Genomic DNA, 26,153 nt, shown 5'->3' with positions numbered 1-26,153 from the left:
TCAATCTTACTCTGAGAGAAATAATATTGATCTCTTACTATGAGGGCCGAAAGAAATGAGACTGAGAAATTGGTATGGCTGCAACATATTTTGTCAAAGTAAGGTACAAGTATTGAACTATAACGGAGAGGAATTTAATTTGTTGGAGCCCTTAAATTGGTCCACAACAGCCATTCGCAAACGTTGCTAACCTTGCCTATTCAATATATAGAAATAAAGTCCCTGTGTCTAAATTTAGAGTTGATCACATCTTCTACTGGCAAAGCATGTCTTGATTAGATTACAGTCTGACTCATGATGAGAAAGTTGAACATATAGGAAATGTGTTACTTCACTAAGCGTGGTCGTCATCCATCAGGAGGAGGAAAATCAGGAGGAACTGGAGTTTGTGTGGTGGCCAAAGAGGCTCTTCCACTGTATATGTTAGTTTTGAGTTTCTTCTTTCTGCCGTTTTGCTGCAAACAAAGGTCTCTTTGCACGCATCTAACATTCTCTTTTATTTACTTCTTCCAACATTCTGGTAAAATGTGATGAAAACAGGACAATAGGGATGCCGAGCTGTTTTTCTTAAGTTCTCCAGTTACTCTGTTTGATGTTAAAATTGTCCTGGGGAGCCAGATAACAAAAATTATGCCCGGCCAGAGAAATGGTCTCATGAACCAGTTTGAAAACGTAACTTTTCCTGTCAACAACGCATGATCAGAAATCTGAGCGTGTGTTTGCTCCGCGGACAAACTCTTTGTTGCAAAACTCATTGTGGCTGCGCTGGTATTCCACTTTCACATGCATCCAGGCAAAAAGGCCGTCTCTGTTTGTAGCCACTGCATGTTTTCTCTCCTGCCCACCCAAGTGTGTGAGCGGAGGCTGTGTTTGCGTCTGGTGTGTGTTGCTGTTGAGTGTGTCTGTCAGCTAGTTCGCAGGCCAGATACACTGAGGAAATGGTGGGGTCAAGGTGGGAGACCCCCGCACCTTTACCCAACACACACACACACACTAAAAAGCGTGGATTTATAGCAACAAGTCTGGGTCAGAGAGCTAGTGGTCTCTCCTTCCCACACCGCACTATAATTTCCTATTCTCCGACAACGGAGAAATATGGCCTAGAGACATAGAGGTAGAGGAAGAGCTAAAGATAGAGATGACAGAGCAGATGCAAAGTGGGGAGAGGAGGAAGATGTCAACAAGCTGCATGTTGTGCTTTCTGAATTTCCAACTTTTTTACGTCGCTTTGTTCTGCGGGTAGTGTTAGCCTAATTTAAACAAACACGCAAACAAATTTTTCTTCTTCCAGGTGTTTCCAGGTATCCCCAAGTGCCCTTTTCCCCCTTCTTTTTTATAATCCCGTTAGGGTGTATTGTTACTTATTCTTACCTTTAGGATCTTTCCTTGTGCAGGATTTCCTAAATGAACTCCCTTTAGAGTTAATGAAGGCCACATTTCCTATATATTCAACTTTCTCGTCATGAGTCAGACTGTAATCTAGTCGTGACACGCTTCACCAGCAGAAGACGTGATAACGGATCCTCTCCAAACGCTAAACTGTGACTCTTAAAACATTCTGAAAGGGATTTGTGTACTTAGAATTCTTGCAAAATCCATTAAAATGTTTGAATCATCAGACAAAAACAAAAATTATTTTTATTTTATTATGCACTTCATTGTAAAGTGTAGATGTATGTCTCACTTTTTAAAATCAACTACCACAAAAGGGCCATTTCGTCAATATATATATGCAGTGGAAAAGGAAAAATATCTATATAACACTCCAGTGGCTTCAGTTAATCTAGCATTTTTTAGGCACAAACATGCAAACATTTCACGGAGTCTTCAGCAGAGTTGAAGTTGAAGTGGTAAGAAGTAGCAGAACCCAAAGTCATCAAGGTTTCTATTTGTAGATAAATGTATCCATATGAATCAAAGACGGTATACCCTCTGTGAACCCCCCGCCCTCCCAAGTGCTACGTAAGTAACACCTGACCCTCTAAACTACCTTCTAATCTCCATTCTCAGTCATTAAGTGTCTCAGCAGTGGACACTGAGGCTGTTAAGTCTTACCATATACCATATAAGAGGCTTTTTCTCTGAAGGCAAACTCCTGTGAACTAGAAGGTCATGTGAGGACTTCTCCCCTTCCCTGTTGCTCTGGCTCTGCCTTGTGAAGCAGCGTGTGCATATGTAGAAAGATGGAGCTCCCCCTGCTGGCCATAGGCAGCACCGAGCCCTGCAGACAGATGTCTCGCACATGCTACCCCAGCACTAGCACTTTGCTGTTTTATTCCCACTCATCTGTATCGCCTGTTCTTTATTCAGAGGTGACTTTATGGGGCCGTTTTGTTGCGATCGGCGCTATCATCGCCATTATATGATTATCTTCCACTAATCTCTCCAATGTAATAGTCCTGCAGGACCAATTTCTGGAGCAGGATCGTTTCTTATCTGCATTTTTAGGCAATCTGGGGCAGCAGGCTTCACACTTCTCTCCAGAGATGGGGGCTTAAGATGATGGTCTTTTAGTAATGATTTCATTTCTGCCTTCAGTGAATCCCAATTCGATCATCATGAGTGAGTGTATTCAGCATAGCTCCACGGAATTTTGCAGTGTTTTGGATTAATGTATGAATTTTCAGCAGTATACAATCAATGCACATGACTGTAAGAATTACAAATCTGTGTCACTGCAAAGTTGTATTTTCTTTCTTCTTTCTTTGGAAGATCATTTTAGGATTAGTTTTCAATCCTCCGGGGTATCAGGCTCTTTGTGCGAGCTATTTTAGAAACCACAGGTGGGCTCATACAGGTGGTTGTTAACAGTCCTGGCACTGAATACACTTGTTTTCGTTCCTGTCTCTTTCTGTCTGCGAAGCTTTTGAGCCTCGCCGAGTTCCTCGTCTGCCTTTGATTCATCCATACAAATGTGCAAAACATGAACCTCCTCTGCTCTCATCTGCCTGAGCAATGCACGCTGCACAGTGACTAAATCTACAAGCTGCTCATTGATATTGTGATAAGTGAAGTTCCCTGGTGCAAAAAAAGATGAAGATAGGAATTAAATCAAAGCCACAATTTAGATGTGTAGCTGGACTGTCATCTTTTCCCCCCCTCTCCTCCTCTGTCATACAAAAATTAAATATTGGCTTCGTGTGAAGAGCAGATGAGCATGTATTAATATTTGGATATCTGGGTTTTTTTCTTTTCTCTGCTTTTTCAGTAGTTCAGATTTCACACTGGATGAATTATAGAGTTTAGGCAGTAACTTTATAAAATTTTTTAAATATGGTTTAGTGGTATGTTATTCAATATGCACAGTGTGCTAACAGCCTGCTTCTTTTTCAATGCAATTCACTCTAATGAATAAAATATAGGTCATCATAATGATACAAAATTTTCTAAAACCATTAAAGCAAAAACTGATCAATATTTATTCAAAATTTTCCTTTTCTTATCATCATCCAATTCACTTAAATGTGAATAAATAATAAGTTTCCAATCGTCTTAGAGTTCATTTGTTAATATTTAGGACTGCTGAAAACAAAAACTGGTCAAGTCCTGTGTTAAAAACCCTGTGTTGATGCTCTGGTTGACAATGTTCTGCTTCTAAAAGTTCAAGTGTTGGAATTTTAATTGAATCTGATTAACTTTTAGATTTAAAACAAAATGTATAAAAATAGTTATAAACAAGTTTAATTTGCTGCCTAAAGATGAATTCCTCCAGTTTAATTTAACCGCCTAAGTCCCGAACTCTTTGATGGCATGCATTTTTTATTTCTCTTTGCTATTTGTGCTGATTTGGACCTGATGAATGTAAAAACAAAGAATTACGTGATTTATTTATTTATTTTTTTTAATCTGATTTTTGTTTCTGAGAAGAATGAGATCCACATAAGAGGACATTCACTTTAAATTTTGATAGAACAGTGGCAGTTTAATTTCCTCTTAAGTGGATATCAGGCCCTTGTAGAGCAAAATTTAGTATTTTGATCTAGACAACCCAAAATGTGATGTCCACATATGTGGACGCCAGGTCCTAGGAGGTTAAAATATTATCTAAAAAAATATCACAGATGCTGATCCAAACTCCAAATCTCTAAAAAATAAATATAAAAACACCTTGGAAACATAACTAGGAAGAATTTTAGCAGATGTATGTTTCCATGCCGCTGGAGTGGTGGCTGTTCTGCAGCAAGAAATCTTACATTCAGTCTTTCTCCCGTGGTCTTCAAGCATGTTTCAGTGTTGATAATAACAATGGTGTGTATTCACATGCTGCATAACCCCATTCAGCTGTAATCCTTATTTATATTCTGTTTTAATATTTATATTCCTTTTCTTTCCCCCCCTTGCTACTTGTTGCTGCAGTGAGCCACTTCCCCCCACAGGGATCATTAAAGTGTCATCTCTTTTTTTTTAACCCCCTTATTACTGTATATCATAGAACAACAGCACACTACTGTATGTAGTACCACCACAAGAATTGCAAATAAATGCAACAAGCCCATGACTTCATCACAATTGTAATAGAAAGAGAGAAGTACCCTGAGCACTTCCCCTCCACCCCCACACCCCAATCATCCCCACAACCTCAAAATCAATTTCCTTTAAATGGAATTAAGTGAGATTGAGGCACACCACTGTATTAGTTCTTCAAAAAGCAACCCTCCGAGCAACCCAGGCGCGCACACGCACACTCTTTTCCTGCTCGCTCTAACGGCCGCCGCTTTCCCCTCGATGGAGTTTGATCGACACACAGCTGATCTATAAATAAAGGCTTTTCTTCCAACCCACAAAGTCACGTCGGCCGCTTGCAGTTCAGCTCCAAGGTCACAGCTGCCTCCACTACCCTTTATTGCGTTCATTCCCCACTTGTTTGGGAAACGAGTTTAAATGCGCTTCGAGCTAATGTAACTCTTGTTTGATGGAAATGGACACATAAAAAGAACTAATGAATGCATATTTAAAAGTGCTTAGACTTTTAAATTTAGCCTCTGATGCGATGCTTGTAAGCTTACCTGAATGCTTTTTTAATACCTATAATCACAAATTTTCCCTTGAATGCATCACCATAAGTGAGCATCATCTTCTAAAGGCTGTGTAGGAATTGGGTCTTATGAATGAAGCGATTAGTTTTTGTGTTTAAACTGTTTGTTTTTTTTGTTTTTAAGACAAACAACGCACCGGGAACTACATAATTTCTAATGAATAATTCACTTGCCCAACACCATTTAATACATCTAATGAAATTACTCTTTTTGCCACCTCACTCAACAAATTACTTTGTGGTGCAGTATTGTTACTTTCCTATTTACCGTTTCCTCATCATTACTTAAGTTTTTCCACAGCTTCTCAGTCTGTCCGTGCCCTCGTTGCTCATGTTGTGTGCAATTTGCCGCACAGTTGCATTTCTTGTGATCTGTAGCTTTCAGTGCACTGCTGAGGTGTTTGCTGCCGTCTTTCGCTTACTTTCTGTGACTTGTTTAGTTCGCTGCGATGACGGCACGTTGGGTGATTCTGTCGAGCCTTTTTGCAGCGTCTTGATCTCATTGAGAAGAACTTGAGTGTCAGGCGAGTATTTTTTCCCATTATATTGTTGTGCCTTTCATTCCTGGTGATGGCTCAGATGTCATGGCCCCTGCCGCTTCCTTGCGGCATGCCGATGACTGCTTTGCAGCACAAGAAGGGCACAGCCTTCACCTTCTCTCTTCTCCCTGTGTTTCCTCGGAAGGAAAAACTTTCAGTATGTATGTTTAATGTGAACCGACCCAACAATGGAGGCTTGTAGTGCACTGTGACTTTTCTCTCAAACCTCCACCCCTGGACTCATCCTCTGCTATTAACAACAAAAGGCCTATGTTAACTACATTAAGCTGCCCTAGAAGCATGCCATCCCCATTGTAGTTAATACCTTTATAATTCAGTAGCGATTTGGCTATGGTTTTCCCTGTGTTACATTCATCAGATAGCCTCCTATTACCAATTCCAATACCTCTCATTCCTGCTTCTTTTTGTTTCACCCTTCCCTTCCTTTACCCTCTTCCCAGGCCGTCTGAGAAAACAAAACAAACACTCCATCCTGTCCAGCATGTATGTGTTGCAAAGGATGTGTGTGTGTATGCGCGCTAAGGTTTGGACAGTAGAGTGAGGTGCTAAAAGCCTTTTGTCCAGCAGGAAAGACGGTGTCAGCAGCCACAGTGAGGGGGGGGGGAAAGTAAGGGGGAGCTGGGGTCATTTGGCTTCAGCTTCTTGTGTGTGTATAAGTGTGTATGGGTCGAAGAACCTAAGAGCCTGTGACTAATGTGGGTTTGCAACCCCGTCACCCAGCCCCCTTTTCCTTTTACATTGTCTGCCCCCACTGTCCAGATGGCCGGTGAGAAGAATAAATCCTGGGAAGGCGAGGAGAGATTTGGGATTCCATTGCAGGACACGGGGTAAAGGTGGGGGGGTGATGGGAGTTTGACAGGGTTTGGATGGAGTTGGGTAAGTCGCTACCAGTCCATCTCTCCCATGAACCTTTTATACTCTAGGGGAGCGGAGCATGTCCTGTGAATTGAAAAGCTTTTCATACCTTTAATTAAGTTTAGATAATAAACAGACAAAACAGTTAGTTTAAAGGGGAAAAAAAGAAATAAAACTCTCATACACAAAGCCTGTGTTATAACAGCACTTGTTAGGAGACACACAGAATGGAAGTGATGATGGTCAAGAGGGTATAAGAAATTAGCAGCAATAGCACAGGTCTATATCCACCGTGAGCTTTTGGCGGAGGCTTAAGGAGACTTTGGTGGCCTCTGAAAGCCATTATGAAAATACTTATTGCAAAGCAGACCACCCCTAATGGACTGTACCTTTAATTTTATGAGCCCCCTGATGCTGTATGGCTGCAGTGATCTGAGCAGCTACTTGCTTTGTTTGCATTTACCTGATTGTTTGCTGTGGAGCTGTAAATAAACTGAGAAATAGGATTACTGTACAGTATATGCAATACAAAAAATACACATGTTGTTCATATGGAACCCAATTGATAGCAAAAAATTTAAAAAAAATTAGAAAAAAAAGAAAATTAAAGATATGAGTAGTTATTTTTTTAACTGAATTAATGTAAAGGGAAAAAAGCAACATCTACAGACTGAATACCTAAAACTTCTAAAGCCTTATGTTTAATTTACACTGTGCTACATAATTGTGTTTAACACCAATCAGCGACCAAAAGGAGTTTTTCCAGTCTTGTAGCAGGATATTTCCAACATTAATTGAATAAATATCTACGAAAAAAACACAAAAACTGAAGCTATATGACATCATGTCAATGTGATCCAAAAATATGATGCTCAGTCCAAGATCGCTCTCTGTAGCTACATCTTCCATTCACATTTTTACATTTTGATGTTTCAGCCTTGACAATGAACACCTAATAACACCATTCCTAATTTATTAGCTGAAAAATCTTCTGTGAATATCTGTATTTCTATTTAGCACGTAGAGGGTGATGTTGTATTTAATTTAATATCTGGAGAACTGGCTAAAAATAATCTTTCATGAAAATCAGATAATGCTCCTGCTTTCTTTTAATTAATTATACATGTAAATGGATTCACTGTTTTGGTATACACCAACGAGTCTGGCTGTGGAGACTGCTTGGGTATACTGACTTGTTTGTACTGGTTATAAGGGGTTCAAGGAGAAAGGATAGTTGACCTTGCATTTCCATGTGTGCAGAAACTGGGCACACATGGAAATGAGACGGCATTATGGTAACTGTTTTTGTCTTTGTTTGCATGTTCTGTAAAGTTTTAGGACTTTTTGTATTCTTATCCATCACGCAATCAGGAAGACATCCGAGCCGTCTCAGATCTTTCTGTAGTCCATGACAATGAGCCCAAACATAGTCTTAAAAAGAAAACATCTTCAGGGATAAGTGGAAGGAGGAGTCCTGGAGCTGATAGTATAACCACCAAAGACCCCTGATCTCAACAACAAAACAAAGCAGCAGCATACACTGAAGAGTACCATGTATATGGATTTGATTTGAATGTTTTTACATTGTATAAGGTTCATTCATAAATTTATAATTCTGGGAATTTCCTTAACCCTCCTCTCCTTTCCCTCCTTGCTCGAAACTGCTGCGCAGCTGCTGTTTTCTGTCTTCAGCTCTAAATAAAGCCTTTGTTTCTCATCAGCTATTAAATGTAGTTATTTTGTTTTTATTCATCATTTTACAGTACAAACGTGAACTCTTTTAATATACTCGTTTGACAATTGTGTTAAGGTGCTTTTTTAAAAAGGGGGGGAAGGTGGCATGTTTTTTCTCCTCTTATTCAAGATCATTAATCTTGGTGACAGGGATTTACATCAGCCGACAGACTCACTGATATATTTAGAGTGAAAATGTCTCCATTTCCTGTTAAAGAGAAAAATAGAGCTGCACTCAAATGCGGTACTTCATCTGTAAACACACAATTGAGTATTCTATGTGGAGAAAACAGAGTATACAAATGACCGAGCTGCGCAAATTTCTCTCTGGGATACTCGAACCTCCTACTGAATGCTGTCATTTATTTTCATTGGTTTCATGCAGTAATGGACTTCGCTTGAACAGCATCTTTGTATTTAACCTTGAGACTGAAACATTTGAGTGCATATGTGCATTTATGTAGAGGCACAAACACACGGAGACACACACTTTACTATGATAATGATCATCTCCCTATTTTTTCCTCCTAATGGCACATTTCACTTTTGTAATTACCGAGGAGTTGCGGTAAAAATGAAGTTCAGTGTTTCTATTTAATGCAGAGTCCATAAGGCTTTACTGGCTAACAGCGTTACATGTACAGGTCTCTGCTGCTGGAGCAAACATTGCGTACCGCTATATAGCGTAAAAGAAATAAAACTCAGGCGTGTAACCAAATATTTAATAGGAAGCAGCTCCGTCAAAGAGATCAAGTCTGTTTTTAAATTCAAAATTAACAGTTTTAAACTTACAGAGGTTATTTTCTCAATTTACTCAGATGTGATGATCCAGATCCAGATGACACAGTAAAGAATTGGCTGATTTATTTTAATCATGTTTGAGTTCTGATCATTAAATATTGTCTTACAATATATTTTCTTTGTTCTGTGAAAAGCTTCCCAACATAACATGCACCTACATTAAAGTCCCAAATGTTAATATTAAGACTTGACAAGCTCCCATGCCCAGACTCCAATTCTCTGTTTGGTTTATTTGTCACATTTTCATCAAATATGATGAAATTAAAATATGGAGTTAGAGCCTTCTCACTGGCCCCTGCTGGCTGTTTACTAGTTTTACACCCCAAGCTGTTGAAAATGGGCCCTTGCTTGACTGAAGGAGAGGGGAGTGGAGAGCCAGTTGTCATGGTCAGGCTGGCTGAAAGTTGCTGGGGCCAGCTGTAGCACAGGAGCCATTCCCTCTCATTTCCACTTCATTTATCTGCTCCTGCTCTTTCCTCCATCCATCCATCTATTCCTCCTTCTTTTCCTCTGCCAGTGGACCAACACTCTCTCCATGCTGAGCTCCACTGTGCCCAGTCAACTGTGGCAGAGCAAATGGCATCTCTTTGTTTCTTGTCTGTCTCCCTCAGAGTTTTATTTGCTAAAATAACACAGTGTACTTCATGTATGTCCAAACCCTTCGATATTAAATACACTAACAGGTTTATGTTTATTTCCTTAATTATGTTTCACTCTTTTGTTCGTTTTCTCAGCCTCGAATTTTGAAGGAATATTTATCACTTCATTGCTTCAGGTAAAAAAGAAAAATAATACTAATAATTGCAAGTAGTCGGGGTTGTATATTTGTTTTACTTATAAAAAAAAACGATAACTGGAGTCATGCAGGAAATAAACAAACATAAAGGAAAGCAAATCACTTCCAGATCTGACCCACTGTAGAGCAGAGCCAGGTCCAGACAGAGCATTCTCTCTGTTTCCTTTTCTCTCCCTCCCTCCTCTTCTTGGTATGAATCTGCCGTATCTCATTCCCCAGCGCTAATTCCAATTTAATTGCCAGTAGCCTGAAGCCTCCTCAATAGGAGTAACAAATGGTTTGATTCTGTAGACTTCATCAGACTGCATTTTAAATGCGACACAGTAACCCGGTGCGAATGCCAATGAAGCCTGGCGAGTAGCTCCTCTGTTTACTAATTATCCTTTTTCTTACTCCAAGCCACACTGCACAAGTTGTCTGATTAAATCGGATTTGTGGGGATTGGAGGGTGGGGTAGGTGGGTGCTCCGGTGGTGGTGGTGGTGGTTGGGGCCGGGTGGATTGGATGGCAACCGTTGTCCATCTTTGCAAATGATCCCCACGTCCACAACACCAAGGGCCCGCTGGTGCGACTGTAAATCATGTTAAAGGGCTGTGCCACTGTTCTTCACATTGACATTAATTCCCAGCTTGTGCCGTTGATGATCTTTACAGTCAGCATGGTGGTGAGGAAAAAACAAACACACGCTGGCAAGTGTATTCTAATGACATTTCGGAATTGATATCCACCGCAGTCACGCAGGGAACAGGCTTTGAAATTTGAGATTTCTTGAATGTGGGTGAGATGTGCAGTTAAGATCTGAAAACTTTTAAAGAGCCATGTTATATGAGGGTAGATTCACAACAGCAGCTCTTAGCCACAAGCTTATTTGTTTCCAATGAACAAGTAAATCTTTTTTTTTAATTGGGTCACTGTAGTATTTTGGCTCAAACCAGAGTAAATAGTACATTTGAATGAGATTATTAGAGCTCAGTGAAATTAAGTAAACAACAGAGTGGGGCAGTGTATTTGTACATAGTATAGTAACTATTTCTCTCATTATCTAACATATCTCTAATTCACTTTTTCTTCCTGTCTCTTGTGCTGCAGTAACAAGTGAATTTCCCCCAGTGTTGGATTAAATAAACTCTGTCTATGTCTAAAAAAGGCAAAACAGATCTTTTAATATATACGCATAAGATGTTTTACATTTATTTGTCTGTTCTGGCTTTATTGGCACTTTGTACTTGGAAGTAGGGTAAATTCAATACAGAGTTAGCTGTTTTCATTTGTTCATAATGAGGAAAATATGGATATTATTACCAACCTTATCAATTTAGCAAACCTTAATCACAGCTACGTTTCTAAAATGAAGTAACAACGGATCGCTGGAAAACATTCACTTATTAAGCCTCCCTCTCAATGTATTGTCCATCATAGCGCACCGCAGACACCGAGCTAACACTACAAATTTGAGCAATAATGTGCAGCAGTAATGAAGTGCTCCAGTTGCTACAGTAGAGAGAGAATATGGCGGGGCTCTGAACGCTGTGCAGATGAGGAAATTTGCACCGCTATAAAGACCTCTCCCTGTCAACTAAATGGGCAGTTGAGCTGCCATATGGTTGTGCTGACATTATCTCTGGGTAATTAATATGGCATCTCGCCTGGCATCTGGTGGCATTAATCTAGCTGGGAGCAGTTCATCTTACAATGTCAGCGCTGCTGCGGGCCCGACGTGAATTATCACTGCCCGATGGAACAGGGAGGAAGGGACGAAACAAAACAAAACACAGCGGGGCAGGGTCTGTTGACTGCGTGGCGTTGCATCTTCTTATAATAGCGGTTGCCTTTTTACTTTGATTTCTTGTTTATTTCATCTGCATGAATAATGTGAGCGAGTTATTGGTTCTTTGAACTGACTCCTTGGCAGTCCCGTGTCATTACTGAAATGCTCGTATGAGTGCGATAATGTCTTCAGTGAGTCGTTTTGTTGTATTTAATTGCAATTGTGCCAAACTATTGTAGCTCTAGTTTTGTATTTTTCCCAATTATTAAGTTGCATGCTATTATATTGTAATTTTTCCAAGTTTCCTTATATTCTTTAGAGGTAGCGTAGTATAAAAACAATGTATAGTATAATTACGATTATAAATGTTGGTGTGATGTAAAGCATTTCCTTCCAACGTTGTCATATAATATTTTGCCATCCATCTTGCGTCTAGTGTCAAGACGGAGGTGATTATTTTTTTTGGACTGCCTCGATGCCTCCTCTTTTATTAATCACCCTTTTGCTGATCGACAGCCTCTCAGTTTCCTAATCCCGAGTTAAGAGTCACTGAAATAAGGTTTGTCCAGACAGATCTTAGTTTAGCAGCCTGCTTCTCCCATATGTTTTTAGAGGCTTAAATAAATTGATTTTGTGTGACCAGCTATGGCATTGCACTTGGGTGAAGCAGAAGTGTCCATCAGAACTAACTGCCACAGGCTAATTTCAATTAATAAAAGGGTTGTTTTTCCACGCACGAGGGAAAATCTCGTTTTTTTTCAAAGTATGTTCATGACCTCGGATAACCCACCCCCCCTAAAAACATGAAATCTCTGCCTGGTTAGAAGTAACCACTTTAAAATCTGTTGCCTCAATCCAGGGGTTTTATTCAGATGTAGAGCTCCCTTTCTCTGTTACCCCTGAAGCCTCATTTCAGCAGTCATTCCAGCCTCCCCCAGTTTGATCAATAAATAATTCTGTGGAGGTGTTTTAAATGAATTAGCAGAAGCGCAAACATTCCATCTTATTTTCTTTCTCGTGCCGAATACACAAACGCGCTACAACACAGGGTGCCTCAGTAGATGCCAGACCCCTGTGTTTATTTTTCTCGTGTTATGCATCTGCGTTTTGAAGCACAAGGGAGGAACTATACTGATAATGTGAGTTGAGAAAAGAGGATTTATGGGAGTGCTGCGCCTGGTTGGATAACAGGATACTCTGAAAAGCGCATATCAAACGTGGCATTCACCTACAGGTTATTATTCTGAAAAGCTGCGTCTGTTGAAGTTGAGGTAAACATGAGATGTCTCCAGCAGCAACAGGTTCAACGCTAAAATCCTTAACACGTCGAATAAACAGCTCTTTGAGGGGAAATCTGAGGAGATTTCAGGATGTAGTACAGACCACAGGGGATGAAAATCTCATAAAGTAGTCCTAACTTACACCAGGAATGTTTTCTTGCCAAATTGAAACTGTTTGCATGCAACAAACAGATCATTTGCTAAGGGTGTGCAGAGTGATGTAATTCAGATGCAATGCACAATATGTAAACCACTTGAACAGAATGCTTATTTCCCCATTTCTGCATCTGCGTTGGCTTCTACTTAGCACCATGTGGTAGCTTTACTGCACAATCACTTTAAATGTACAGTTCTCCACGATGCAATGAAAAGCTCTCAAACAGTTTTCCACATGAATATCGATCCCCTGAACATTTTCTGAAGATTTAGTTGGCAGAACAAACCCCAGCCATTTTTCTCTTCAGTGTTAAAAACAAATTTGTTTTCTTGAGCATCTGTCGGAGCGATCGTTATCATACCGAGGAGCATATGTCTAACAGTTTGTTTCAGTGGCTACGACTGAATGAGGCTAAGAGTCTGTCACTCTTTTGATTATGTTACGTGGTAATGAGGAAATCCCTGAGACAGTGGAAAGGACCGCACACTGTAAAGAAATCCACTGGCGTTAGCAGTAAGATCTTCTAGTATTGCACATTCTTACATCTTTTTCCCTGATGCTTTTTTTCCCTGCTTATCCTTTTTTGTTGTTGTGTTTTGGAAGAAACTTTGTGTGGTGGTGCTACAGACAGGCAACTGTTGCCCACAGTGGAAAGGATATCCCTTATAATCAATTTAAAGACTCCTTTCAGTCCATAAAAAAGTAAATTAAAGAAGGCGTTTATTTACTTATTTATTTATTCATTCACTGTGAGATGCATATCTCTGATGACACCCCACGGAGGCGGCGGTAAAAAGGTGCTCTGCGACCTTTTCAGAAAGACTCTGGCTTGATATGCGATGAAGCCTGATTGCAGATGAACAACAAACACTTGACAAAGCTAAAGAGCAGCAGGAACATCGCTGTTTCTTTGATTTCTCACACCTTGTCCTGCCAGCACAGGCGGGGATGTTGTGACTGGTGTTTGTGGAGACTGTCAGTTACATGGTGGGAGATAGGAGAGCAGCCAGTAGGACGGATGTTGTTGTGACTGAATGCTGTTGTACTGTAGAGCAGCGATAGTTCAAGGCAAGAAAATGAAGGAAGACGCTGAGATTTGCGTACTAATAATCTAAACATTCAGCTGTGATGGTCACTCCAACTAAACAGGACATGCCGAGAATAATTCGCCTACCGCTGATTTCCTGTAAGGAAACGGACTGAAAAGGTCTAGTTCGACAAACCAAACCAGCACGTCCCGGGGAAGTGTCAGCGATCGGTTGTACTGCTGCCAATGGCTTAGTCAGGTTGAGTCATTTGCGGTTGATTTTTGATTGTCACTATTCAAATGCGCTTGTCCATGTGGCAGAGGCGCTAAAAGGGGGGTAAAGTTAAAATCTGTGACTCTGAATCTAAGACAGCAAATGCTTCTGAGAATAGTGTGGTTTCCTTTTGACCAGGCCACAAAAAAGAAGTCACTTGAAGGTAAACGAAGTAAATAAAGCAAGGGTATATTCACTGGCCTTTCAGGATTTAAGCCTCATGTTTGACAGCTGGGTGCATTCATTTTTCAAACTTCTATTTCCACATCAGGTATGAACGCTCCTTATCAAGATGAATCACATTTAGGTAACTTATCAAGGCAGCAGCTCAGAAAAGAACTCAGATTTCACATGATGCGGTGACTTTGGGATCATGTTTCTGTTATTACGCCTCAAATTGGGACATCTCCAATTAATACTAGCGCACTAGGATGCAGACACCTACATTTAGTCACTATTCTGCCCTCTGTATAGATAAAGTATAGCTTGCTATAGATTGCTATTGACAAGAGCAAGCAGTAACAGAGGTTGAGGGCTGCGGTAATGGCCTGTGATTGAACACCTTGTGCTGAGGTCCCGCTGCTCTCTGCCTCATTAACTCTGGCAGTTCCTCTGTTCAGCACGCTGCATTGCAGGCCACAGTCAGGACGCATTTAACTCTCTCAGCTACAGTCCTGGAAACGTGCATTCAGAAAGGATTTAAACCAGCATAAGGACTTTTAATGCTTCGTCTCAAAAAACGCCTGCGAGTCGTTGCAAATATCCCAGGTAGCTGTTAAGCTTCTAATCGAGGAGCATAGGCTGCTGTTATGTAGAGTATGTGAGTGGCAGCACCTTGAGGTGTACGTGGAGATTTTCAGGTGTGTAGTTACATTTTACCACTCATCAAAATCCATTTCTTCAAGCTTTAGAGTCCTCAAAATGTTCTGAGATCCTGATGGTCCTCAGTCGTGCTGCATTCTGTCACTTCCACATTTAATTCAAATGGCCACCGTGGTGGAACCTATAACCTAGAATTATAGGAACAGTCTTAAGCTGTTTTCATACATGCACTTCAGATCTGAACTTTTCTAGACGTTACCCAACGGAGCTGCAGAGCTGTGAGAATGCAAATGTCCCTTTTATCCGGATCAGACATTAAAACTGCCTTTAACCTGCCAGATCCTCTGATGCAAAGTCAGTGTGATGTCTGCACGTGTGAGACAAGTGCAGCAAACTCTGAAGAGAATGAATGAGCACCATGTGTCCAGTATCAAACACTCAAACCACCCTTGCCTAATCAAGAGTATTTCCAGTAGAGGCCACATGTCTGAAGCAGATTTCCTGTGGTTTGCTAAATGTATGGAGAAAAGGAAACTTCATACAATGTCCCAGCCAGAGTCTCCTATAAATAGACTGATTCTTATATAGTGTTTCACTGCTCGAGCACTGAAAGTATTTTATACAACATGTGTCATTCGCCTATTTGCACCCATTCATGCAAGCACTGTTTTCAACACACTGAAACAATTAAAACTAAGATAACGCACACTGGAGAGCAACTAGGGGTTCAGCGTCTTGCCCAAGGATACATTGCCACACAGAGTGGAGCAGCCAGGGTTAGAACGAGCAACCTTCCGACCTTCAGATTACTACAGCTCAGTTCACCTGTGATAACGGCTCTTGTTGATTTATGCAGATTTATGCAGGTGACAACTGTAAGAATTTCTGATAATTTTTGAAGCCATTAATCAAGATGGATAATTTTTCTGAATAGGTGCGTGAGTGGTGGGTGGTTACCCTGCTGCTGGAAGCGCCAGCCTCAATGGCAAGCATCTAGCTACAGGCCATTTCTCTGCTCCTTGCCCATCCGGCCACTGTCACCTCCCATCGCGGGGTATTCCTCTCCATTACCAGCCTGTGTCCATCCCCCACTTAAATAACAGCAGCCCTGCCACTCCAGACCCATTAAGATACTACCGGCACTGCTGCGGCCCCGCACACAAACAGCCACAAACTGCCCAAGCCTTTATAAATAGATGGCACGAGAAGTGTAGAGAGGCTGGTTAAAGGAGGTAAATTATTCCAAAACAGCCAAACAGGACTGAGACTAAGAACCCTCCACCGCTCTGGCTCCACAGCTCCTCCTTTCAGGTGTCACTTTGGGCTGACTCAATTTTACACTGTAATGGACCTCCTGGGTCAACTACCTTTCTCCCACCTTTCCTTCCTTTTTTATCTCTCCACTGCTCTCTTCATCTATCAGCAGCTGACAAGCCTTTTACTCACTTTACTGCAACACACAATTATTCCCTGTTCTGAAGTTTGGACCGCTTAATTTTATCTAACAGTAATCAATGTTAGCACTTTGCTACAAACTGTGCTTTGCAGACAAGGAGGGCAAACGATAGCAAGGAGGAAGCAATTTCCTACAGTACATAGACTCAGCAGCATAGGTGAAAGATCTGGGATGTAACGTGCAGTTTGTGGAAAAAGTCTTAAAGACTTTTTTTACTTACTGGTGTCAGATGGACTTTCTGTACTGGCTGGTTAGTCAAACCATTTATTTCTATGATGTTATTTGTACTGTTATTAAAGTTCTGGAACTAGTTGGACTTTTTCCCACATTTAATTAAACATAGGATGTAGAAAGTCTTACTGTAGTTGGTGTATTCCTACACTCCAATGAGATCCATAGAAACATATTAACAGGAAAATTAATCATTTCTGTGCTCGTTAGCTAGTTTGCTAACATTGCTAACCTTTGGTTAGGTTTAAGCACAAAACACCACATGGTTTGGCTTAAAATAATTAGTTTGTTAAGGTCTAGGGGCCTTGCGTGATCCCGCAGTAGTAAATATGCAGTTGTTATGCAGGATTCTAGGAATGGTCGTGGTTAGAAGAAACGGCATTAACTAAGCAACAAATATCGATCTGCAATACAAGTGTATGTAATCTTATCAGTTCATCTACCCAACACAACATCCGCCCTGCAAAAATAATTGGACTTCCTCCTTTGCTGCTGTCGGAGCTACAACAGGCACTAAAGTGCTTTGTATCTTAAAATGAATAGAGATGGCAATTACATGTAAATGTGGGTTGTAATAAGATGCTTTAGTGTTGGCAAAATGCCTGAAACATTAGTTAATAGCAGCTCTTCGAGGCTCAGAAAGTCAAAAACTGCATAAATATGTGGTCATTTTTGATTATTTACTTGTGTGGTGTTTAGAGAGCAGCATGTTTAAACGTCCATCACTTTCTGGTGGTTTGCTTGTACTAACCATCTTTGTTCCAGTGTTCTCAGCTAGATTGTATTGCTTTTGATAAAAGCAGTCACTGTCAGAGCTCTTTTAAAGTTGATACACACTTTGGTGATGCATATTGTTCACCATAATGCGCCGCGCCACTGTAACTGCCCTGACTTCAAAGTCGTGTTTTTCATGCGGTGCTTCCACTTTTTTGTTCCACTGCTTTGTTTTTCTGTGTGTGTCTGTCTGCGTGTGTGTTGGTATCTGGGTTTCAGATTTCCACCATGCCTTGGCCTAAACCTGAGGTCAGAGGTCTGCTGACCTTTTACATTCCAAAACCTTTTTTTTTCCCTCTAATTCTTGATCTTTGGCCAAAGTCTCCACCCAACCCTACCCCCAAGTCCACTATTCTCTCATTTTCTCTGATGCCCATTTCACCTCTTGTGCACTTACACCATTGTTAGTTTCTTCTTTCAATAATAGAACTTTATTTTTACATATTCAGTCCAACTCTGAATGTTGTGATTGATCTGATATAGCCTAAAGGAAGAAGTATTGTGCTTATGGAGGATCACTGAGTTAGCCAGACCTTAGATGGATTACAAGCTAAAGAAGGAGGAGTGAGGTAGAAAAAGGTGAGAAGTGACTAAAACCTGGATTGTCAGTCAAAGCTATTATCGTACCTGAAATGTCCTGAAGGGATTCTAAAAGCAATAATAGGCATTCATTGGCCTCTTCAGTGGCCTTTTCAATGATAAACGCAGAGAGGACAAGAAGACAGAATTGAAAAAAGAGCAAGCAAGTTTAGATGTAAGTTTAGATGTAGATGTAGGAAATAGATAGATAGATAGATAGATAGATGTTCTGAGCTAAGAAGTGGCTAATTTCCAAAGGGTGATCTTCAAGGTGGCATGAATATGCTCGGAAAAATTAAAAAGCAAAAGGTTGCAAAAACGCTGCCCTGTGTTTGGGGGGGAATAAGTTGGTCAGCAGCACATTTGGAGTTATCCTCCAAGGAGCATGAATATAACTGACATCACATGTAGGGCTGGAAGATTAGTACCTCGGGCTTTCAGTCATGAGTGCTCACCACGGTGTTAATGAAAACTCTACACTCCTGTAGACAAGCCTGATTCCTTTCATGTACAAGAAAAAATGAGAAATAGAGACAGTCCGAAAGTCAGAAGGGAAAGGTTTGTCAATATTTATTTTTTCTCCACTACTTGCAAACAAAGTGAGAATTTTTTTTCCTCGTTTCGCTCTTCAGCATCACTTTCTTCTGCTACAAACCGAAATCTCCTCTCTTTACCTGCTTTCCAGCAACTCTTTTCTATCCTTCCTCCTATCATCATTCTCCAGCAATATACTCCCTCCCTTCATCCCGGTTCTTTAGCGTGTAGAGCAGCAGAGACAGTGATTGATCTGGTGTGGAGGCTGTCGTGGGCCCGCCTCCTCCTCCAGTGGTTATGAACATGAGGCGGGCTGCTCTTCATAGATTTTTAAATTAGTGTCAGCTTTGCCCCAAAGATGTGTTATTGACTGATGAAATAGAAACTGAGCTCCAAACACTCAGTCCTTCCCCAGAGTTTTCCCCAGCCTGGTAATTGAAAAAGTGTGAAGGGAGTGTGTTCAAAGGAGCGTGCAGTTGGGTGTGTGTGTGCGTGTTTGTGTGTGTGTGCGTGTGTTCTGCTGTGTTTGTGGGCTCTTTATCTCTGCTGGAGAAAAATGCACAGTGCTCGCTGGAGTCAAGATTCGATTGAAGTATTGCATAGGAGATCTTTATCTTTCTACACACCCACCCTAAAACATGAATGCTGCATGCAACTTTAGTCCTATAAATACAGTATTTTTTTACATGCACTTGTGAAAAAGTTTTTTGTTTTCCTGGGTTCTTTTCTTTTTCTTCATTCAAATTTGATGTGCTAAAGTTCTCGACATCATACCTGTGTTGTTATCCTGTATTTTAATCACTGTAAGGATACACAGCCGTGTGTGATTGGTTTGAGAAAAGCTGGCTTTGGCTGTCACTCTGGATCTACATTGAAGTGCTACTGAATAGCTCCGTAGTGACAGTGCTTTATTCTTCCTGAAATAACCACTGCACAACTTGGATCTAAGTTTGTTTTTTTTAACACAAGCACCTATAAGGTCATATTCATCCCTTTAATTGCAAAAGAATGGATACACAAAAAGACATGCGACAAGTCAAGAAACGTGAGGTCGGATGACTTTTAATAAATAATGTTTGCCTCGAATTAACTTGCGGTGTTTTTTGCTCCGCAGGCTCGGACATGGCCATCTTTTGCCTGCTTTGTGGGAAGCGCTTCCAGACCCAGACAGCATTGCAGCAGCACATGGAAGTCCATGCCGGAGTTCGCAGCTACATTTGCAGCGAATGCAACCGGACTTTCCCCAGCCATACTGCACTCAAGCGTCACCTACGCTCACACACAGGTCAGTGAAAGCCGCCTGTGGTGATAAGGCGGCGATATCATTTCACCGAGGTGTTCCATGGGGCGTTATCTGTCTATTCATATCCAGCCTTTTCTCTTGGTCTGGAATATGCGAATGCTGTAACAAATTAAGTGCAGTAGTCCATAATACATTCTCTGTTTGATCTTGGGCGACCCGCATGTACCCACACCAGGTCGGAAAGGTAATCCCTTTGCTCTTTTTTTCTGTATCCTAGAGTCTGCTTTGATTTTAATTCAAAATACCTCCAAAAGTAGGATTCATCATAATTAGATGTCTGAACCACCTCCTTCCTAATGCTAAGGAAGCACATCCAGAACTAGTCCCTGTAATTCCTAGCTGAGTAACAGTCACCTTCCAAAACTTTGAGTATATAGTAGATGAAACACGAAGACCTGACAACTGCAGCCATTTGTTTTGTTAAATCAGTGCACTTATACAGCTTAGCCTTTTGATTCATTTCCTTAGCGTATTTAACAAAAACAACTCAAATCCTTCTAATAAAATGGATGGCATTGCGCACTAACAAGTAGTTGATATCTTTAACTTCTAAGTAGTTTCCATGAATGACATGCTAACTCATGTGCACAGAGTCTGTATTTTTTACTTTTTAAGGTTTCTTCAAGTCCAAAAGCTGCTGTGTGTTTACTTTAGGATGGGAGTTTTAACTTTCACTGTCCAGGACAACTGGGTGTGATAAGAGAGAGTAAAAGAAGTGATGCCACTGCCTTTATTTCCTTTTCTTTAGGGCAACAAATACGATACATACATGAACTCTCATACAACTTACACATATTTAAGCTCGTCATACAACAAAGGACCTTCATCACATATAGGATGCCTGAATGAAAAGGTACATAGACCCATATGAATGGTAGTGACAGTATCACTCCCTATCAGATATCCAGTTCTCTTATCAGTTAGCCAGGAGCGGAGCACGTGTATGTAGATAAAGGACTTTCAGGTGGAAGCCTTAGTAATCACCAAAGTATTGACTATTGGAGAAATGATTAGTAGGAATTAATAATGGCAGAATACATTTTCCACCCAGCTCATACTGATGCCAGATTTCCGTTTTATTTATCGTGCATGCCCACACCTACTAGACCACAGACGTGCAGTCCCTGTGGTTCCATAAAATCTACATTTATTATTATTCCAGCTGATGCTCTACCTAAACGGTACATATTCTTAATTTTTGTGTGTGTTTAATGGAGGCTAGTATAATGTCCAGCAGTGTCCCATAATTCAGGTCATCTGAGTTCATTTTTAGCATAAAATAAAATAAAATTCATTCTCAAACAACACGTAGGGATAGGGTGGCTAGTACAGCACAGCCAGCGTAGGGTTGCCATCGACAAATATAGGTATACAAATAAAGAATTCATGTTTTGTTTGTAGCAAATTTGAGTGAATTATGTTACCACTTTCCTGTTACGCTGCTGTTTTTGCTCATCTGAATAAACAGTATTAATTCAGGTCAACACAAAATGAATTCTGCAGCAGTCACAAAAAGCGTATTTACAGCAACTATTTTTTTCTTGTTGTTGCTGTTGTTGGGTTTTTTGGTTTGTTTGTTTGTTTTTTCCCCCCCTTTTTGTCAACTTGTAATACTCACGGTGTTGGCTCTCTACTGAGATGAGGCCAGGATACTAATACATTTTTGCGAGGGAGCAGAGGTAGCCTGACGGATGCGGCTATTCAGAGTAAAGAGAAAAAAGCCGTAGCCATGACAGAATATGAACACATGGAAATGAATCCCATTTCACTGGCAAGGGGATGGACGCTTTTTTCCTTCCCCCTCTCTCTCTCTGTCTCTTAGCCAGCCGCCTGTCTGCGACCTTAAATAACAGTCTCACTGTCAGAGCCGATTTAGCTCACCGGCTCACGGATAAATATTTGAAACGAAAGGCAGTGAGATGAGAGCAGTCGGCCCTATTTACAAGTCAGGCGAATACACCATTAGTGTGTGATGGTGGCAGAAGCCGGGGGGGGTTGAGGTGGCGGAGGAGGGAGGGGGGGGGAGGCGGACGTGGCTGCTTGAGCCGCCTGTACAGTAGCGGTGCACACATCTGTTCTATCTACCAGACATTGGAGGGGACACATGCAGCGTCTCTGATCCACCTGCCCACCCGGGCGACGCAAATGTCACCTCAGCTCGTCAGTGGAGCTGCAGATGAGACTTTGCAGCCTCCTGCCACTTTGAACCTCATCCCATTGTGGGCGTGTGTTAAATCACAATGAGCCAGCCGTGAAAGCAATCGTTTAAATATGATGCAGAGCCTTTTGTCAGGGGATTATAAAGTCAGCAACTCGCACAGCCATCATAGGCGCCAGAAATAGGTCTAATTTACCCTCCAAAAAAAAAAAGTAGAGGCATGGTGTTCCTCTGCATTTACACTTTGATGTTAATAATCTCATTCACACTTTGCTTGGTAACGAGGCAAAAATAGTGCTTAAAAACAGACAGCTAGACAGCGTATCCACCTTAGAGAATCAGCCTTATAACTTTACCTTCATGTGATGCAGAGACACGTGCACTCTCACCTAGCAAAGTTCAAGTTCGGATTTTTGTCTAATTCTTTTCTTTATATTTTGTTATTTGTTCCTTAATGTATCAATGTTGTGTTTTCAAGTTTTATCGGATGCATCAAACATGCAGAACCCATAAAAGGGTTGGTTGGGTTAAGATGTGGAAACGATTCAATTAATAACGCCCTAATTAACTTATTTTCACTTGTATCAAACGTTAGATCTACACCTTAACTAAAGTGCCATCCTCGCTTGTTTTGTGCATGTATTTTCTAGGAGAATATTCCATTCAAAAAGAAATATAGATTAAGTGAGCATGCAAAGGGGTGTATCTGTAAAGATAAATTAGACGTTAAGCCTGTCTGAATGTAGCCCTAGAGGCAAAGCTGCAGTAATGTAAGTCTGTAAATGTAAATAAATTATGTCCGTCTGTAGGGCTGGGCGATATGACCCAAAATTCATATCTCGATATTTTTTTTAAGCCATAAAGTAAGAACAAAAAGAGTTCTTAGTCAAAGCTGTGTCCCAGATGTCACACAGGCACTTTTATTAACATACAGCACAGATGTACATGAAAAATTACTCAAAATTAAATTATGAGCATTCATTAAATAATAATGCTCCATAAATAAAAGAAAACAAGGTTGTTTTTGTGCTAAACAAAGAGCTCACAATTGTGCAGTCAAAATGTAAACTAAAAGACGCTGAGCATAATAACAAAGACAGACAGATTTCACAGCTGCTCTGTTCCCAAGTTTTACTGTGTGACTGATAGCCTGGAGTTTGAAATCCGCTTCATAACCACGTCTCTTACAGGTGCCATTTATGGTCCTTATACACACACACAATACGGTAATATTACGTTGATGCACAGTACGTATCACTCCGCGAAGCTCCTCGGTAGCCGTAATGCGCCGACAATCTATCAAGCGGTGCAGCTCCGTAGCTTACCAAAGTCGTACTCAAACATTTTTGACAGATTGCTGAACGCCGTGTACCACATAAAATCGGTTCGCGGCCACCAAGCACAACCAGAATTCATACATAAGGCGCGCTATCAACTTTTGAGAGAATGAAAGGATTTTAGGGTTAGCGCTGTTAGCTCGTTAGCGCGGTTAGCTCGTTAGCATGTTTAGCTCGTTAGCACGTTGACGCCGTCCAGCCCCACGCATGGGGCGATGCGCAGTAACTCGTTAACGGAGATTTGCCGTGTCCGTCTTGTCGCTGCCTGCACGTGAAGCGATGGGGTAGGAGGGGGAGTTGTCTTCAGTGAAGGCGAGGCGGAGTAACGTTGCGTAGAGACAAAAGTGGACGAAAGAGAGGCAAACTTGCGGCTCCACAACTATAATTATAACGTAACATAGACTATATCGATATAAAGGATATTGTCACATCTTATATCTCGTATAAAAATATATCGATATGTTTTAAAAACTCGATATATCGCCCAGCTCTATCCGTCTGTATGTTCTTATCAGCTAGGATCTTTTCTCGTCTGGATTCTGTAAGTCAGCTCAGCTCAAGACATTTGAGTGATTAAAAGCAAATTGCATAAAGAAAGCTGCCATGTATTGGAAAGGAAATCTTTAAACCAACCAAAGTTTCTGCAGTAATGTGCATTTGCTTTATTTATTTACTTCTAGTTAAGTTTATGCAAGCGCCAAAAAGCAGATAAAATGGGAACCATTGGCTCTTCCTTCTATAGTTTTAGTTCTGGTCCTAAAAACATCAAAACCGTTGTCATTAATGCTGATTAATGGCATACGCTATCAAAGACAGTTTATCCATATTGCAAAAGCTAACAGTGCTTAGTAATTGCTAACTAATTACTTTGATAAATGGAAGTAGTGACTAAGAGATGTTTCCATTTGGTGTCATATTTTGTCTGGATTAATAAAGACTCATCACTGAACACATTTAAATTTAAGATCTGAGATATGTGTAAATTACTTTTTGAATGAAGGTTCAGCTCTATAGGTTTTCTCTCGATTTAAAAATGATTCCTTAAAAAACTGTGCTTTAAAATAAAAAACCAAAATGAATTTTTGTTTCATGTAAACTCCAAAATTTAAATCTAAAAAAGCATATATTATAATAATTGTGACATCATTGTATATTTTCATGTAAGTATTATATTATATTATATTACACTTGCATTATATATTAAAGCAGCACAACAGTGTCCCTGTTGACAAAACCTGCTTTGCAAAGGGAGGAGAAAAACCTTTCACATGCCGCCATTTTTTTCTCTTTGTTTTTCTAATTTTGGGAAAAGCAGTTAGTTATATGCCAAGTTAAATTACAAAATTAATTCATTCTTCTTGTCTGTTCTCTTATTCTGATTTAGTGATGGTTGATCTGTTTTTGTTGTTTTCGGAGGGTGTGCTCATTCAGACCTGGAAAAATTGTATTTCCTCTCATCTGGACTTAAGGCAGACACTGAAACATGGAAAGTAATTGAAAACAAAACACTGCAGGAGAAACGCTGATCCATATTATATTACCGTAATAATGGCTTTTCAGTGGCAGACTTTGGCGTTTAGGTGTGACAGTTGTGTGGTAAATGAGGTTTGGATGAGGTGTCTTTGTTCCAGTGCGCGCAGTTGTTTCCAGCACACAAATGTATCATGGATGCACTGGTTCCTTGCAGGTATTTTCCCAGAAGCACGGCTCAGTTTTGACAAAAAATCCCCAGTAAATACCAAAACCTCAATTCCTGGTATTCAACCTTAATTTTTATGGACAGACAATGGCAGCTCATCTTCCATACAAAGCATTCTAGATATTGCTTGGTTATTGGTTGACTCACTATTCGGTTGTATCAGCTGACAGCAGAAAGCAGCAAAAGCACTTTTATGGACATTCATTACGCGTGCTTCATTTTACCTGTCTGCAGCTTTATCTTTTGAACGCAGCCTTGCTGGTGCGGGCTTTGACACTGGATCACCGTTTAGGACGAGGAAGCAGGAAAAAAAAAACAACCTGATTTAATGGTGTTTATTTCAGCATCTTAATCTTGCCATCTCTCTTTCGCCTCCATCACTGTGTTTTCATTTTCTTCCATCCACCTGCGGTTTCATTACCTCCCCTTAACATCCTATTGCACATTCTTACTGCGATGTTGCCTATCTGTTAAATTTATTTTTGTCTTTATTTCGCGCATGTAGTACAGTATAGGTTCGAGCACTCACACACAAATGCACAATGTTGGCTCATAAAAAGTGGCAGTCATAGCAGCTGTGTTATTTTTCTTCCCCGGCACCACATGCACACAGACATACACACTCTCTCTTTACAGACCAGACCTTCATTAATATTCTGTTGTTGTGCACTGTCTGTGTGTAAGTGTCTGTTTTTTTTTTCCCTTTTTTTTTTTTTTTTTTTAACTCTGGGCCAATTTGCTGTCTGCTGTGGCGGGGTGTTTTGTGTTCGCAGCTGTATTTGATAGTGCTACAGCCAGAAAGAGAGAGAGAGCGAGAGAGGGCTGAATTGAATTTAGAGAGAGAGAGAATGAGGCAGTTTCTGGTCCTGGCAGTGATGGAGCCTGGTGATTTACAGCCTCTTACCGTATATAATGAACACGCACCGTGTGCCCATGGGCACAGGAACCCTCAGCAGTCCTTTGGGGTGTCAAA

At 40.7% G+C, this 26,153-nt stretch overlaps 1 protein-coding gene across 2 annotated transcripts in view; it reads left to right on the top strand.

Moving 5' to 3' along the window:
- The window catches only part of zbtb16a (zinc finger and BTB domain containing 16a), a 142,487-nt gene that overhangs the window by 103,965 nt on the left and 12,369 nt on the right, over positions 1–26,153 (top strand). For both annotated transcript variants that reach the window (XM_080866383.1, XM_080866384.1), the window contains exon 5: positions 19,798–19,968. In XM_080866383.1, coding sequence (XP_080722509.1) covers positions 19,798–19,968 — 171 coding nt within the window. The remainder of the gene's footprint in view (positions 1–19,797; positions 19,969–26,153) is intronic.

The sequence above is a fragment of the Rhamphochromis sp. 'chilingali' genome (assembly GCF_963969265.1).
Source record: "Rhamphochromis sp. 'chilingali' genome assembly, chromosome: 19".
NCBI lineage: Eukaryota > Metazoa > Chordata > Actinopteri > Cichliformes > Cichlidae > Rhamphochromis > Rhamphochromis sp. 'chilingali'.
This window is presented reverse-complemented; position numbering and strand designations above follow the sequence as displayed.